This window comes from Octodon degus, unplaced genomic scaffold (assembly GCF_000260255.1).
Source record: "Octodon degus isolate 3935 unplaced genomic scaffold, OctDeg1.0 scaffold00055, whole genome shotgun sequence".
NCBI lineage: Eukaryota > Metazoa > Chordata > Mammalia > Rodentia > Octodontidae > Octodon > Octodon degus.
Window position 1 is genome coordinate 12,704,016 of NW_004524631.1, and position 15,613 is coordinate 12,719,628.

The 15,613-nt window shown below is 38.0% G+C and overlaps 1 protein-coding gene across 2 annotated transcripts in view; it reads left to right on the forward strand.

Moving 5' to 3' along the window:
• Positions 1-15,613, forward strand: part of Znf81 (zinc finger protein 81) — a 220,562-nt gene that overhangs the window by 16,485 nt on the left and 188,464 nt on the right. For both annotated transcript variants that reach the window (XM_004633567.2, XM_023717826.1), the window contains exon 2: positions 5,654-5,880. In XM_004633567.2, coding sequence (XP_004633624.1) covers positions 5,827-5,880 — 54 coding nt within the window. In that variant the 5' untranslated portion in view covers positions 5,654-5,826. The remainder of the gene's footprint in view (positions 1-5,653; positions 5,881-15,613) is intronic.

Genomic DNA, 15,613 nt, shown 5'->3' on the forward strand with positions numbered 1-15,613 from the left:
TTGTCATTTTGTATACCACTGTCTTCTGACCTTTGATGTAGAGCTTAGATAGAGTTATTACCTTAGCACCAGGTCCGGATCTATGAAGTTCAGATTCCTCCAGGTGGGGGTTGTTTGGATCTGGCTGCTGTGCTTCACTTCTTTCTGCTGCAGTCGTTAGACTTGAACCCTTTGTGTCTCTGGCAAGATGTTCTGCTCCTGACTCAGCTGGGTGGGTCTTGCCTCTAGCCTTTTTGCAGGGAGTTCTGCTGAAGGGTTCCGTGCTGGGCCTGCGCTCTGGGTTTATTCAGGATCCTGTGGCCCTCGGTAGTCTCACTCACTGGCCGGGCCTGCACTCTGGGTCTGTTCAGGATCCCGCGGCCCGAGTCATCTCCCTCACTCGCTGGGCCTGCGCTCTGGGTCTGTTCAGGATCCAGAGGGCCCCGGTGGTCTCACTCACTCCCTGGGCCTGCGCTCTGGGTCTATTCAGGATCCCGCGGCCCTGGGTCGTCTCACTCACTCGCTGGGTCTGCACTCTGGGTCTGTTCAGGATCCCGCGGCCCTGGGTTGTCTCACCTACTCCTTCGTGTTGTCATTTTGTTTAGCACTGGCCTCTGACCTTTGTTGTAGTGCTTTGGTGCAGTTATAACCTTAGCACCTACTAAAATTCGGGTGCAGATCTACAAAGTTTGAAATTATCCAGTTGTGCCTGGCCTTGGGTCTGGCTGCTGTGCTCAGCTCCTTCCGGCTGCAGCCCTTGGAAATAAATCTGTTGTTCCCCTCTGGCAAGATGTTCTGCTCCTGGACTAGCTGGGTGGTTCTGTCACCTACTTTCTCTGCAGGGACTGCAGCTACAGAGTTTCACTCCAGGCCTGTATGCCAGGCCTGAGCTGAATCTGAAGGAGACAAAGGGTTGTAGGGGAGAAGGAAAGCTCTCCTACACACTAGCTGGGCCTGGGCTTGGGCTGGTTCTGGTGGTCCCGAGAATGTGGCAGAAGTTCTCACTAAGCACGCATGGGGATTGGCACTCTGGAGTGATGGGGTGTCCCGAGGGCATGGCCGAGGGTCTCACGAGGCATGCCTGGGTTTGGACCGCAGAGGTCCGTTGTGTGCAGGGTGGCAGGAAGCTCTCCCACACACTCGCTATGCCTGCTCTTGGGCTGGACCTGGGGGTCTCGAGAATGCAACAGAAGTTCTCACTCACTTGGCACACATGAGGAGGGTCTCCGGAGTGGTAAAGTTGTCCCAAGGGTGCGGCAGATGGTCTCACTCATGCGTTGTGCCTGGGTTTGGACCTGAGAGGTCCTGCAGGTGCAGTTTAGCTGGCCAAATAAATATTTTAAAAAACCAACAACAACTAGTATTGGAGGTTCTAGTTGACCCAGCTAGTCCTTTCTTCGTTTTCCCAAAAGAATTAAAAGTAGCATACCACAATCATATATGTGCACCCATGTTTATAGCAGCACAATTCATAATTGCTAAATCTTGGAAATAACCCAAATGCCTATTAACTGATCAATGAATAAAAAAGATGTGTTTTTTTAAAAATATAATGGAATAACTACTCTGCCATACAGGATAAACTTGAGACATTTATTGCTAAGTGGATGGACCTTGAGACCATACTTTTGAGTGAAATAAATTGGATGTTTGATATTCAGACAGATAGTTAGGTTAAATCCAACTGCATATGTTGTAGGGTAATAAGCTTCTCTTCTGAAGTGTTAACAACCTAAGTTTGCAGACCAAAATTAAAGAAAAAGAAGGGCTCTAAGGACAGCCAACATTTTGGCCCTAGCCTTTCAAGGTCAGTGAAGACTCAGGACATAGGAGAATCTATACTGTAACATCATGTAACTCAGTTTTGTCCCAAATTTTTGATCAAGGAGATTATGAGACCACAGAGGAATGTGATCGATGATGTAAAGTGTTCCTAAGGAGAGTCACATGGAGAGAAAACATTCTCTCAGGCTTTCACAGAGAGCAAATTTGTCCAGCAATGGCCGTGACTCATCCACATGGCTGACACTGACAAAGGATCTAGAAAGTGCGGTACAGGGTTTCAAGAAAAATCCTAAGTGGACTTGACTGACCTTATCAGATACAAAAGTTACATTTCTTATTATATAGGTCTTGCTTTATCTTGGTTTTAACCATCCAGAAGAAAGGTATAAAAAGGAGGTATAAGGGGTGAAGCCATGTTGGTATGCTGGGCTGTAAAGGGCTCAGGTCAACAACTTCTGACATTGCCAGTCCTGTGGATGACCCACTACTATTATGGACTACTGGACTATATTGGAATGTTTTGCTGAATTCACGCATCTACAATATTTAAATGACAATGGAATACCCATCTCTGACAAAACTAAACAAAAAATGGGGATGCAAATGAATGACCATTTTGTATCTGTATTCAAAATAGTTAGCATAGATATACAGCTACATTCTTATAATTCAATGAATAAGAAGATCTGTTCTAATAGTGTTTGTGAACAGGATGTCATGTCTGCATCTTGTACAATGAATAACCACTGAGACAACAATGTGCAATGTATTTTTTATTGAAACTGTCCTACTGATCGGTTTTGAAACTGTCTCATTGATATTCGTTTCTCAATAAAATTCTTTAAAAAATGAATATTTACACACATGTGTAAGAATCACATTGTTTTACTGGTATGAGTAACTGAAAGTATAAGTAACAACCAAATTGTACAAGAGATATGGTGAAATGGGAAGAAATTGCTCAAAAGGAAAGGGGAACTGGGAGGAGGGGTGAAGGAAGGAAGGGAAAAGAAAATAAGAGAAAAGAAAGATAAAATGGAAACAAAGCTTTGTAAATAAGGAGGGGAAGAGGGATTGAAGGGAGCAGGAGAGGATTGGGAAGAAAGCAAAAGACAAATGAAGGTATATTATGTACAGGTACACATCCCTGTGATGAATGTGATCATTGTGTATACCTAAATTGTACCAATAAACTTAATTAATTTTTAAACCAAAAAAAATTTTTAAATGTTCACAGGCATAAGGAAACAATAGTCTGTCTTTCTTTGATATAATAGTGTTGTGTTTTTACAATTTAACTTGTTCATGTATTTTATATTAGTTTACTCCTCGTTTATTCTAATTTCTCATTTCTTTTTCATCCTGTTTCTTAAGTATGTTGTCTTAATTTTTCTTCATTTATAGTGGATATTTTCTTCTTTCTAAGAAGAATGCCTAAATCTATTGTTCCTCCATTAGTTCATCAGTATAAAATTCTACTTCATCTTGGGCACAGACACTCTTTTTGAAAAAATATTTTTTATTGAGAAACAAATACCAATGAGACAGTTTCAAAATCCATTACTAGCACAGTTTCAATAATTAATACATTGCATATTGTTTTCTTAGTGGTTATTCGTTGTACAAGATGCAGACATGATATCCTGTCCACAGACACTATTAGAACAAATCTCTCTATTCATTGAATTAAGAGAAAGTAGCTGTATGTCTATCCTATTTTGAATATACAGATACAAAATGGTCCTTCGTTTGTATCCCCCTTTTTTGTTTAGTTTTGTCAGAGAAGGGTATTCCATTGTCATTCAAATATTCCAGGTGCATGAATTCAGAAAAATATTCCAATATAGTCCAGTAGTCCATAATAGTAGCGGGTTTTCCGTAAGACTGGCAATGTCAGAAGTTTCAGTCAACATTCTTGAATGCTTACATAGTCAAGGAAATGCATTAGTTCTAGGGAATATAAAAAGTTGTCTGGGTTCCTCGAGGGTAGGAGTAGTGAGCCTAATGTGGGAGAAAATACACACAGATGAATATACTAGGCACAGAGCAGAAAGCAAAAAGTGCCATGAGGGAGAGTAGGAATCAGGAAAGCCTCAGCCTCAGGCCTTTCATTGCCATCTGTCCCAGGGCACAGACACTCTTTCCTCACTGATTTACTCAACAGCGGAAATAATTTTACCTGTGGTTATTTTTTGAGGTAATTAAAAATTTTTAGTTCCAATCTATTAGTATTTTCTTTATGGCATGTCTGTTGTCTTTAAAGAAACAAGTTTTTATCACAAATTCAGTCATATTTTCAACATCTGTTATACAGAACAGTGTTTATTTGGGGCCTGTCTCATAACTTTGGAGCCACATAGAATGGTTTTGACTGATCACTATTAAGCATCCCTTCTTGTATGCACAAAATTGAATAATAATAATTATGGCAAGATATACATGACAAAATTTTTGTGCAAATTATGTGAAGTAACTGCCTTTGCACTTGCATATTTCCTTATACACGTTGTCTAAAGTGCTATAGACCAGACCAGATGTGTTTAAATTTTGCATTTCTTTGAGAATTTGGAGTATTTGCATATATATATAATATATATATATATTATATATATATTATATATATATATAGTGGAATATCTTAGGATGGAATTCAAGTCTGTACAATATGCATATATATTTCACATTCACCTTATATGCATAGTCTGCAGGTAGTTTTATATAATACTTTATTGTACCTGCTTTCCTTCATATCTTCTCAATGTTTCATTTTATGTTTTTAATTATTAACACATTAACTTTACAAATTAGTGGGATTCACAGTAATAGTTCCTTATATACATATATCATGCACGCACCATGCCTGTCCGCTAGTAGCTCTTCCTCTTCCTCTACCTTCAGGTCAGCTTTTTTATTTTTTAATGATTTTTTATTTCCACATATGAGAAAAAACATGTATTACTTATCTTTTTGTGTGTGATTTATTTTGCTTAAAATTTATGTCCTTCAGTTCCACCCATTTTCCTGCAAATGACAGGATTTAATTGCTTATGGCTAAAAACTGTTTCATTGTACAGGTACCATACTTTATCACCTCATCTGTTGATGAGCAGTTATGCAGATTCCATACCTTGGCTGTTATGAATAGTGCCATAAATAACATGGGTATGCAAATATTTCTTCAGTATACTGACTTAATTTCCTGTAGATACATATGTAGGAGTGGGCTAGCTGGACCATGTATTAGTTCTGCTTTTATTTTTTGAGGAATCTCCATACTGTTATCCATAGTGGCTGTACTAACTTGCATCCCTACCAGCAGTGTGTAAAGGTACTTTATTATGCATGTTCTTTCTGGCAGTTGTTTTCTGCTTGGCACCTGCATTTTGACTGCCATTTATCACATGATGTAAGATGTGGAACTTTCCATTTGTGGTATTTAGTCCATGCTCAAAAAGTTGTAGATGCTGGATTTCAGATTTTTGGATTTGGGATGCTGAACCTGTACAACAGTACTTGCTGATATGTGTTAATTGTTTACATTGCACCAGTTTCATGTTGAGTCCCATACAAACATCATCTCATTTAATTTCCACAGCTATATGAGATAAAGTTTCAATTTATTTCAAAAGATAAAACTGAAAAAACTTTTTTACAGTTTCATAGCTAAAAGATGAAAGAGCTAGAACTTAAACTTTTATTAATTTCAGTCCAAACCTCATGGTCTTCTTCATATTCCATGTTGATTGACAAGTGTGGTAGGTGTTTCTAGGACTCTGTCTACACTGTAGCATCCAGTGTAGTGAACTCTGCTTTGCTGCTACAAGAGAACTATTTGCATGGTGATGCTCATGGCTGTATGATTCTGACCATGTGAATACTGTCTTTCCAGATTTTTTGGAGTGTCTGCAGAATCTCTGAGCTACAATCCTTAGTGAAACCTGTAGGATCTTCAGTCCTGACCCCAGAAGCTCCATTTGAGTCCATAGACCCTGCCAGACTTGGAGAACCCAGGAAGAACAAGAGGTCAGCAAGAGAGCCCTGGGGCTGAGCTCCAGTGTGAACATGGCGGCCAGTGGAGACTCTGTCCAGCCAGAGGGACGTGGCAACACCTGTGAGGTGAGGAGAAGGAGGTGGCAGGGGTCAGGAATTCATCCAGAACCTCAGAGCCCGAAGAAAGGAAGAATACTATGCTATCTTATTTTCATTTGCAGTATTTTTTGCAGTATCATTTTCCCCCCACATTTATTTACAGTGCTAGAGATAGAGCCTGGGGCCTTTCCCATGCTAGGCAAGTGCTGTGCTCCTGAGCTACATCCCCAGTCTCTCCACATTTTTATTGGTCATTTATTTACCTTTTGGAATTTTCATGTTTATTGCTGATTAATTTATCTTAGTTCATGGATTTAAAGCTTTTTAATATTAAGGTTAATAACATTTACCATTCTTGTATATTTTTGTGAATATTTTTGCCACTGTATGAATCACAATTAACTTATAGTTTCATTTGCAAGTAGAAAATGTATCAAATAGTTCTCTAATGCTGCATTTGAAAAATGGCCATTTTCTATTTCCTTAGATTCCTGTTCCCCAAAAGCAAATAGTTTTAGTCTTTTCATTAAAGATTAGGGCATCTTCTGTTAACTTACTATTATGAAAGTTTGAGATTTAGCTTTTCTATACACCTTCGACTCACATCCACATTTTCTGTAACTCCTTGCTCCTTAGATAAGGATTGCATATTTCACTCTTTTGATGAGGTTTACAATCAGTGTTTATTATTGTGATAATTTATAGTTGTCGTATATGTCTTGTGATTACTATTTCTGTACAACATCTTTTTCTTAAAGTTAACAATTGTCTAGTTTAGATATTTATTCATTTTACTATATACTTATCAGTAGTTCAACTCTAGAGAGGAAGTATAACTGCATGATGAGATATTTGCCTAGCATGTACAAGGCCCTAAATTTGATCCCTAGCATAGCAAATAAATAAATAAACAAATAATTCAATTCAAAATTATTCCCAAACATTCAGATCTCCACTGCACATACTCAAACATGTAGGTAATAATCATACCGATAACATGTTTCTATTTACTTATTTACAAATTATAATTATATAAAGTATGCATGCCATATTTGATATGTGTGTATATGAAATGTGACATGACTAAATCAAGCTGATTAACATCACCATACTTACCTATCATTTTTCATGATCAGACCTTTGAAATTATTACTTTGAAATATATAATGCATTGTTATTGACTGTAGTTACCCTGCTGTGCAATTTACAGTGATAATAATTATAAATACTTTTCAGGGTTTACCATGTGTCCAGTACTATTGCATGTACTCTATATGTGTTAGCTCCTTATGAAGTAAGAGCCATTTGTATTCTCATTTTGTTTATTTTTTAAATTAATATTTATTGCTACATGTTTGACATACATAATGATCATATTCATCATAGGAAATTTATACCTGTGTATAATGTATCTTTTTTTGTTTTTTAATATTCACATAGACCTTTATGTTTTTAAACAAACATTTACTTGAGAGACAGTATGGCAGTAACTGGTATATCATGACAAACAGGATGAAGACCAGAATGACAGCCATTCCAAGCATGACCCTGCTATTACACATTGCTATCTTCAGTGCAGTTGCTTAGTTCACAGGTATCAGCATATATAGTTAGTCAGGGTGAGAATCCTACCAATTAACTACTAGTTTCAAAAACCTGCTGAAGATTACCAGGACCATTGCCTTAACCATCTTGTGCATATAAATGTGTGGCTTTGCCCCTGTCATGTTTCCTAGCTTTTCTCCTTGCCCTCTCTTTTTTGTCTAATCCTTAAATTCTCGCTTTCTTTTTAATTGTGTTATACCTTTCTATTTTTATTTCTTCTTTTGAGTTCTTATGCTAGGGAGACTATATGACATTTACACATGTATGTCTGGTTTATTTCACATGAGTATATCTTCAAGAGGCATCCACTTAAATATAAAGGCTTCGAGTTTATCATTCTTTATAGCTGAGTAGTACCCCATTGTATAAAAATACATCTTTTTAAACCATTCCTCAGGAGACAGGCATCTTGGTTGTTTCCAAGATTTGACTATCACAAATTGTGCTGCTATAAACATGGGTGCACATATATCACTTTGATATGATGTTTTCAGTTCCTCAAGGAAAATTTCCAGTAGGGGGATAGCTAGTTTGAATGGGATTTCCAGTCCTAGGTTTTTAAGGAGTCTCCACACTGATTTCCATAATGGTTGCACCAGTCTCCATTCCCACCAGCAGTGGAGAAGGGCTCCTTTTTCCCCACAGCCTTTTCAACATTTGTTGTTGGGTGATTTCTTTCTGATAGCCATTCTTTCTGGGGAGAGATGGTATCTGAGTATTGTTTTAATTTGCATTTCACAGATGGCTAGTGATGTGGAGCATTTTTTCATATAATTATTAACTTCTTTAATTTTGTTCTCTGACAAGTGTGTATTCATCTCGGATGCCCGTTTCTGGATTGGGTCTTTAAATTTTGGGGCCCTCATGTTTTTTAGTTCTTTATAAATTCTAGACAGCAGACCTTTGTCTGAGTGCTTATTAGTTAAGATTTTTTTCCAAATTTATGGGTTGTCTTTTCACTTGTTGGCAGTGTAATATATCTTAATTCTTCTCTTCCCATTCTCCTCCCCTCCCTTCAACCCTTTTTTGTTTCCATTGTTTTCCTTTGATTCTCTTTTGAAAACTATTTCCTACCTTCCCTTCCCCCATCCCTCCCTTGTTTCCCTTCCCATTTGAACGTGTTCTTCCTACTTCCCAATAGCTAGCTATTCTCTACTTTGTTCCACATTTACCCTTTGGGTTTCTCACACAAGAGAAGCAATGTGATATTTAAACATATGTGTCTGATTTATTTCATTCAAAATTATGATCTCAAGGTACATCCTTTTACCTTAAAATGTCTCAAATTTATTTGTTTGAGATAGACTTTTTATGTACTTTAGGCTGGTCTTAAACTCACTCTGTGGTCCCGACTGTCATTGAACTTGTGGTGATCTTCCTGCATCAGTTTCCTGAGTAGCTGGGATTACAGGCAGGTGCCATCGCATGCACCAAGCTTATCCTTTGTTACGGCATGTTAGTACTGCATTATATATAAAAACCACATTTACTTTTCTGTTCATCCATTAATGAGCATATGGACTGTTTCCAAGATTTATTATTTCCATTCTAAGGAAAATTGCCGCCCACAGAGAGATAATACTAAAAGTATAGGAGTCTTCTCAAATGTGTTGGCATATGCTTATCATTTCACAACTTGGGAGGCTGAGGCAGGAGGGTTGCTACATGTTCAAAGTCAGTCTGTGCTACATAGTAAGTATAAGGTCAGCCCTATCTCATGTGAGACCTTCAGAAAAGCAAAAACAGTGGCTGGGGAGATGGCTCAGTAGAATAAGGCAAGCGCAAGGAACTGAGTTCAAGTCCTGGTTCCGCAAAAAAAAAAAAAAAGCAAAAACAAATAAAAGAGGACTTATATGCAGAAGAGATGAAGAACAACAAAGCACTAAGAGGCATCAGACTTCCCGGTAACTACAGACCTTACTGAACAGATATTTAACAAGCAAAAGTATTCACATGATTAATGGGCACCTAAGACAATACTCAGTCTTGTTAGTCACCAAGGAAATGCAAGTTTAAACCACAGTATAGTATCATTAAACCACACACATACACACACACACACACACACACACACACACACACAAATGGCTAATAGTAGGAAGAGTAACAAATGGCAGTACAGCAAGATGCCATAGCAAGGACGAGAAGCAGCGTAAGCTCTCATGCTGTTGATGGGAGTATAAATTGGAATGGCCTGGAAAATATTTAGCCTTAGTCATGCATGTGTATGTGAAGTATATGTGGAAGCAGTCCTCTTCCTAGAAGAAGATCCAACAGAACTACTTGGCTGAGGTACCAGGACATGTGTATAAGTGCTACACTATAGCATGACTTTTTTCTTTTTTTGAGACAGGATCTTGCTATAGTTCAGGCTGGCCTTGGCCTTGAACTTACTATATAGCCCAGGTTGGACTCGAACTGCCAGCGACCCTCCTGCCTCAGCCTTCCAAGTGTTGAGATTACAGGCATGTGCCACTATTCCCAGCTGTAGCATTACTTGTGATAGTCAGTAACTGGAAGTGATGAAAATGTCCATCTGTAATAAAATGGATTGGCAAATAGAACATAATAGTGAGTAAAGGGCCAGCCAAATAGCTCAGTAGATTAAAGCACCTGCAAGCAGGCTCAGGGGCCAGGGATTTGATCCCCAGGCCTGCTGTGCCGGCCCTGCCCCCGGAACACACTGAGATGTGGTGGTGATGGCCTGTAATATCAGCTCTTGGGAGGCTGTAAACAGAGGGATCACTACAAGTCTGATCTACTAGTGAAACCCTGAACACCATTCCCTAAAAACTAAAACAAAATAGTGAGTGAAAAATCAGGCATGAAAAAATGTAATTATTATTTCCATTTATATAGAATTTTAAGACAGGAAAAACAAAACCATATTGTACAGAGGTGAAAAACAAAGCCATATTGTACAGAGGTACATGTGTCAGTCGTAAAACTGAATGCAGAGCAAGGAAGCGCTCATCATCCCCAGCAGGACAGCTGTGTCCTTGATGAGTGATCTACAGACTGCTGTACAGAGGACTTGACTGACAGGGTTCTGTTTCCAAATGAGGTGATAAGTAGGTAGATATTTGCCTTGAAGAGTGTTTTGTTGTATTGTATTGTGTTGTATTATGTTTCAGTTTTTTGAGACAGGGTCTCACTATGTAGTTGAGGCTGACCTTGAACTTACTGTGTAGCCCAGGCTGGTCTCAATCAAACTCACAGTGATCCTCCTGCCTCACCCTCTGCAATGCTGGGATTACAGGTGTACACCACCATGCCCAGCATACCTTGAATAGTCAAACTGAATATTTATGTTTCAAGTATTTTTCTACATGGATGTTCTATTTCATGACAAGTCTTTCAAAAAGGAAAAAAGTTGACCCCATTAGCCCATATGCACTTCCCCAAAACAGCTAGTTGGTCTGAACAAACCCACATGTATGTACATCCACACATGTATGTATACACACCTGTGTCTATTTTTATTCCAAAATTTTAACATACAAAACTTCCTCACTGAGGGTGTAGTTTAGCAGTAGAATACTGGTGTGGCACACAAGGCTTTAGATTTCATCTCTAACCACAAAAACTAAAATAAAACATAACTTTTTTGTGTGTGTGTGGAACTGGGGATTGAACTCAGGCCCTTGCGCTTGCCAGGCAAGCCCTTATTCTACTGAGCTCTCTCTCCAGCTCCAAAGCATAACTTGTTTTTCTTACTTAATAATAGATCCTGATGATAATTCAGGGTTAATATGTTTAATGTTTAATTCCTTTTAAGGGCTGGATCTTTTTCTTAAGGGTTGAATCTCATTCCATTACACAACCATATCAAAATGTACCAACTACCTTCAATGAACATGATCTTTTTTTTGACTATTTTGTTTTTTGGTACTAAAAAATTGAATTGAACTCAGGGTCTTGTGCTTGCAAAACAAACACTGCACCACTGAGCTACATCCCTGACTTTATTTATTTATTTACCAGGTCTTGCTGTGTAGTTCAGGCTGGCTTTGAGCTCACTACATTAGCACAGACTCACCTCAAACTCACAGCAGTCTTCCTGTCTCAGAATGTAATCTTTATGTGTAATAAACATGGACTGATAATATAATAATAATGAAAATGGGAAAAGTAAATCTCTAGATGGACATAGGGAAATGGATAGGGAAAGGGAATAAAAAGAATCAAGACATTAAGTACATATACCTACTCCCTAAGATGAATGTAAGCATCATATACTCCAAACATGTACTGATAAAATACACACACACACACACACACACACACACCTCTGTATACACATAAATGCACATATATCAGACTTGGTGGTTCACGCCTATAATCCCAGCACTTGAGAGACTGAGGCAGGAGATTTGCTGAGAGTTCAAGGCCAGCCTTGGCTATATCATGAGTTCCAGGCCAGTTCCAAAACTGGCCTTATCTTAAAGAAATGTGAGACCTTATCTTAAAGAAATGTGATATGTTATAAAATGCATATATACTAATCTGTCCTCTATTAATGAACATTTAATGTATTTCCAGTCTTTTGCAATTATGTACAATGCACAGTGAATATAATTATACATATCTTAGTTCATACAAGGGAGAGTATGCTTTGAAAGAAATTTCTGCAAGTGAGTCCCCAGGACATTATATATACATTTTGATTTTTTATTAGTACATGTTTGCAGTACATACAGTTTATAATTATCTTGAGTAGTGGATACATGTACATAATACAATCTCCTACTCCTTCTCTCCTCCTCCATCCCTTCTCTAATTCCTCCTTCCCCATTTTCATTCTTGTTGGTATTGCTAATCTTAGCTCATGTTATGGCATAGAATGTCTCCATTTATCGAGGTTCCTATACATGGCTTATCTTTATTCTTAGCTCCCCTACCTCACCCTTGGTCTCTTGGACCTCTTGCCATTTGCTAGAGATCTATCTCTTTGTGTCCTTCTATCCATTCTCTATCATTCTCTTTGTACTTTGACTTACTCATCTGAGAGATATCTATAGTATTTAAGATGATATGTCTCATTAGATTTTTATTTTTGATGGATATGTTAACTTGTCTGCCTATTGGGTTATATCAGTTGTATATGAGTGCCTGTTTTCACCATACGCAGAACAACATAGTATCTTGCCATTTTTTGGGGGGCACTACTGGTTCTCGAACTCACAACCTTGTGCTTGCTAGGCAGGTACTGTGCCACTCAGCTATATCTCGGCCCCATGTTTGGTTTTTCTTTTTGGCCAATCTGATAGGGTAACATATGGTATGTCAGTACAGATTTAATTTAAAGACCTTCTTCTATTTTTTTAACTGTGTCAAATTTTCTTTAGCTCATTTTTTGTTAGATTGTTGCTATTTATATATTAGGGGAATTGTTTTTTGTGTGTATGTGCCCTAAACATCTTTTCCCCAGCTTCTCATTTGGCTTTTTGTTTGTTTTGGGGGTTGAACTCAGGGTCTCTGCATACTCTGCTGCTGAGCTATATATCCAGCCTCTCATTTATCTTTTAAATAAAATTTTTGATTTTTTTTTCATGCATTTCATCTCATTGAGTTTTTTTTTTGTTGTTGTGGTGGTGGTGGTGGGTTTTTTTGCATTTAGTACAGGGTCTGCAGGGTCTCACTACAGCGTAGATCGGACTTGTAGTGATCCTCTTATTTTCAGCCTCCCAAGTGCTGGGATTATAGGTGTGCACCACTATGCCCAGTCTCAGTCCCCAGCTTAGCACACCCCTGGGGTGGGGCTGGCATGGCACTCCGGGGATTGAACCCTGGCTGCTGTGCTCTGCCTAATCAGGCGCTTTAGTCCGCTGAGCTATCTGGCCGGCCCCATCTCACTGAGTTTATCAACCTTCTAGTTAATTATGTTTTTTCCTTTTGAGACAGAGGTTTGCTATGAAGTTCAGGCTATGGAACTCACTTTTTAGTCTAGGCTGGCCTCACAGCAATCCTCATACCTCAGCCTCCTGAGTTCTAGGATTACAGACATGTACTACCACACATGACTATAAACCTTTTTGGACAGGCTTTCCTTATTACTCACCTGTATTTGAGGAAAAAAATCACTCTTGCAGTTTTGAGTACTTTTATGTTTTTATTATTTTTTATTGATTATCATACTAGGGATTAAACCCATGTATTGTAGGCAAGTACTCTACCACTGAGCTACATTTCCAGCTGTTTTTTTGTCAAATAAAAAATAAAAATGGCTAGAAATTTTGTCAAGTTCCTACCAAGTTCCCAAGTTCCTGCCTTAGCCTAAGTAGCTAACCAGTAATTTTTACTTAACCCAGTAATTTTTTTTATTTTTATTTCTGTGACTATCTGAATTTTGTTGTCATTGTTATAAAGCCTTAGCTTTGATCTTTTTTAATGTTTAAATTTACTTTAACTGATATTTATGTGTCTATGAGATATCATGTAATACCATGTGATATTTTGATACATATATACATTGTATAATATTGAAATCAGGATAAAAATCATGTATCTCCTCAAATATTTGTCATTTCTTTATATTGAAAATATTCCATATTCTTTCCTCTAGCTTTTTGAAATAGCGCTACATTATCACTACCTGTAGGCACCCTGCTGTATACTGTACTTCACACTAAACTTACTACCCCATCTAACTGTAGTTTATTACCCACTGATTACCCTCTCTTTAGTTATTATATTAATATCAATAATAATTCTCTTTCTTTCTCTCTTGTTCTCACTCTCTCGTTCTTTCTCGAGACAGGGTTTCACTATATAGATCAGACAGGCCTTGAACACACTGTGTAGCCTGGGCTGACCTCAAATTCATGACGATCCTCCTGCCTTAGCCTCTTGATTGCTGTGATTACAGGCATGTGCTATCATGGCCAGCTGTTGATGTAAAAAGAATCAAAGTTACTGGGCTGGGGCTGTAGCTCAGTGGTAGAGTGCTTTCCTGCCATGCATGGGACCCTGGATTTCATTGCCAGGACAGGGGGAAAAAGTATCAAAGTTGAATATCCTAGACCTCTGATTTCATCCTAAAATTCACCCTACAGATTATTACTTAAGCAGTAGGAGCTAACTAACAGCATCTAGAATTCTTCATTTTGGATTGAGTCCTTTATCTTTGTAAATTTATAAATCTTTTGTCTTGTTTCATACTTTTCCAGAATACTCCTCTGACTAAGATGGAGACCTTGCTTCTTTTCCATTGGGACTTCCTGTTAATGATGTCCAGAATACTTTTTAGAAATTGATTCTTATCTTTTAAAACTGTCTTCCTCTGTCTTCTTTTTTTTTTTCCACTGGGCATTGAACTCAGCACCTTGCATTTGCCAGACAGGTGCTTAAGCTGCTGAGCTCTCTCTCTCTCTGGCCTCCCCTGTCATATTTTATTTTCTTGCCCCAGGCTGATATTTCAGGAGAGACCTTGCTTCCTTTCTATAGATCTCTTCTGATACAATTTTGTTTATCATTTCATTATCTTTCTAAAACATTGTTCAGTTTTCTATATAATACATGAAAAATGTAATTATAGCATGCTTTCTAATTTCCATCCTTTTTATATCTTACATTATATACTGTTTCTTTGTCTTGTATATCTTCTAGTAATTTAGAAGGATTGAATTATTTTTTGGTTAAGTGGTTACCTTTATAACATTAACTTTATAAAATATATTAGTATTTCAATCATTACAGCAGTTTCTATTAGTCACCCACTGTAATGACAAGTTGTTGTTTTTTAAAGATTGATTGATTGATTGATTTGGTACAGAGTCTCGCTATGCAGGTTGGACTCATGGTGATTCTCCTGTCTCAGCCTCCCTAGTGCTGGGATTACAGGCATGCACCAGCAATACCTGGTTTCAGTGGTCAGCATGGCATAGGGCTGGCACAGCTTGCAGTACTGGGGATCGAACCCAGGGCCTTGTGCTTGCCAGGCAGGCACACAGACCCCTGAGCTATTTCCCTGTCCCAAGATGTTTGTTTTGTTTTGTTTTTTATTTTTTTAATATTTATTAATTGACATCAGTTATTTTTATTTTAAAGAAAAAAAAATAAAAACAGTGGTACAAAATCTCAAAACAAGATTTTAGGAGAGTAACAATGGTTAGTACATTGTGTGTTGTTATTGCCAAAGTAGTTTCTCATATTA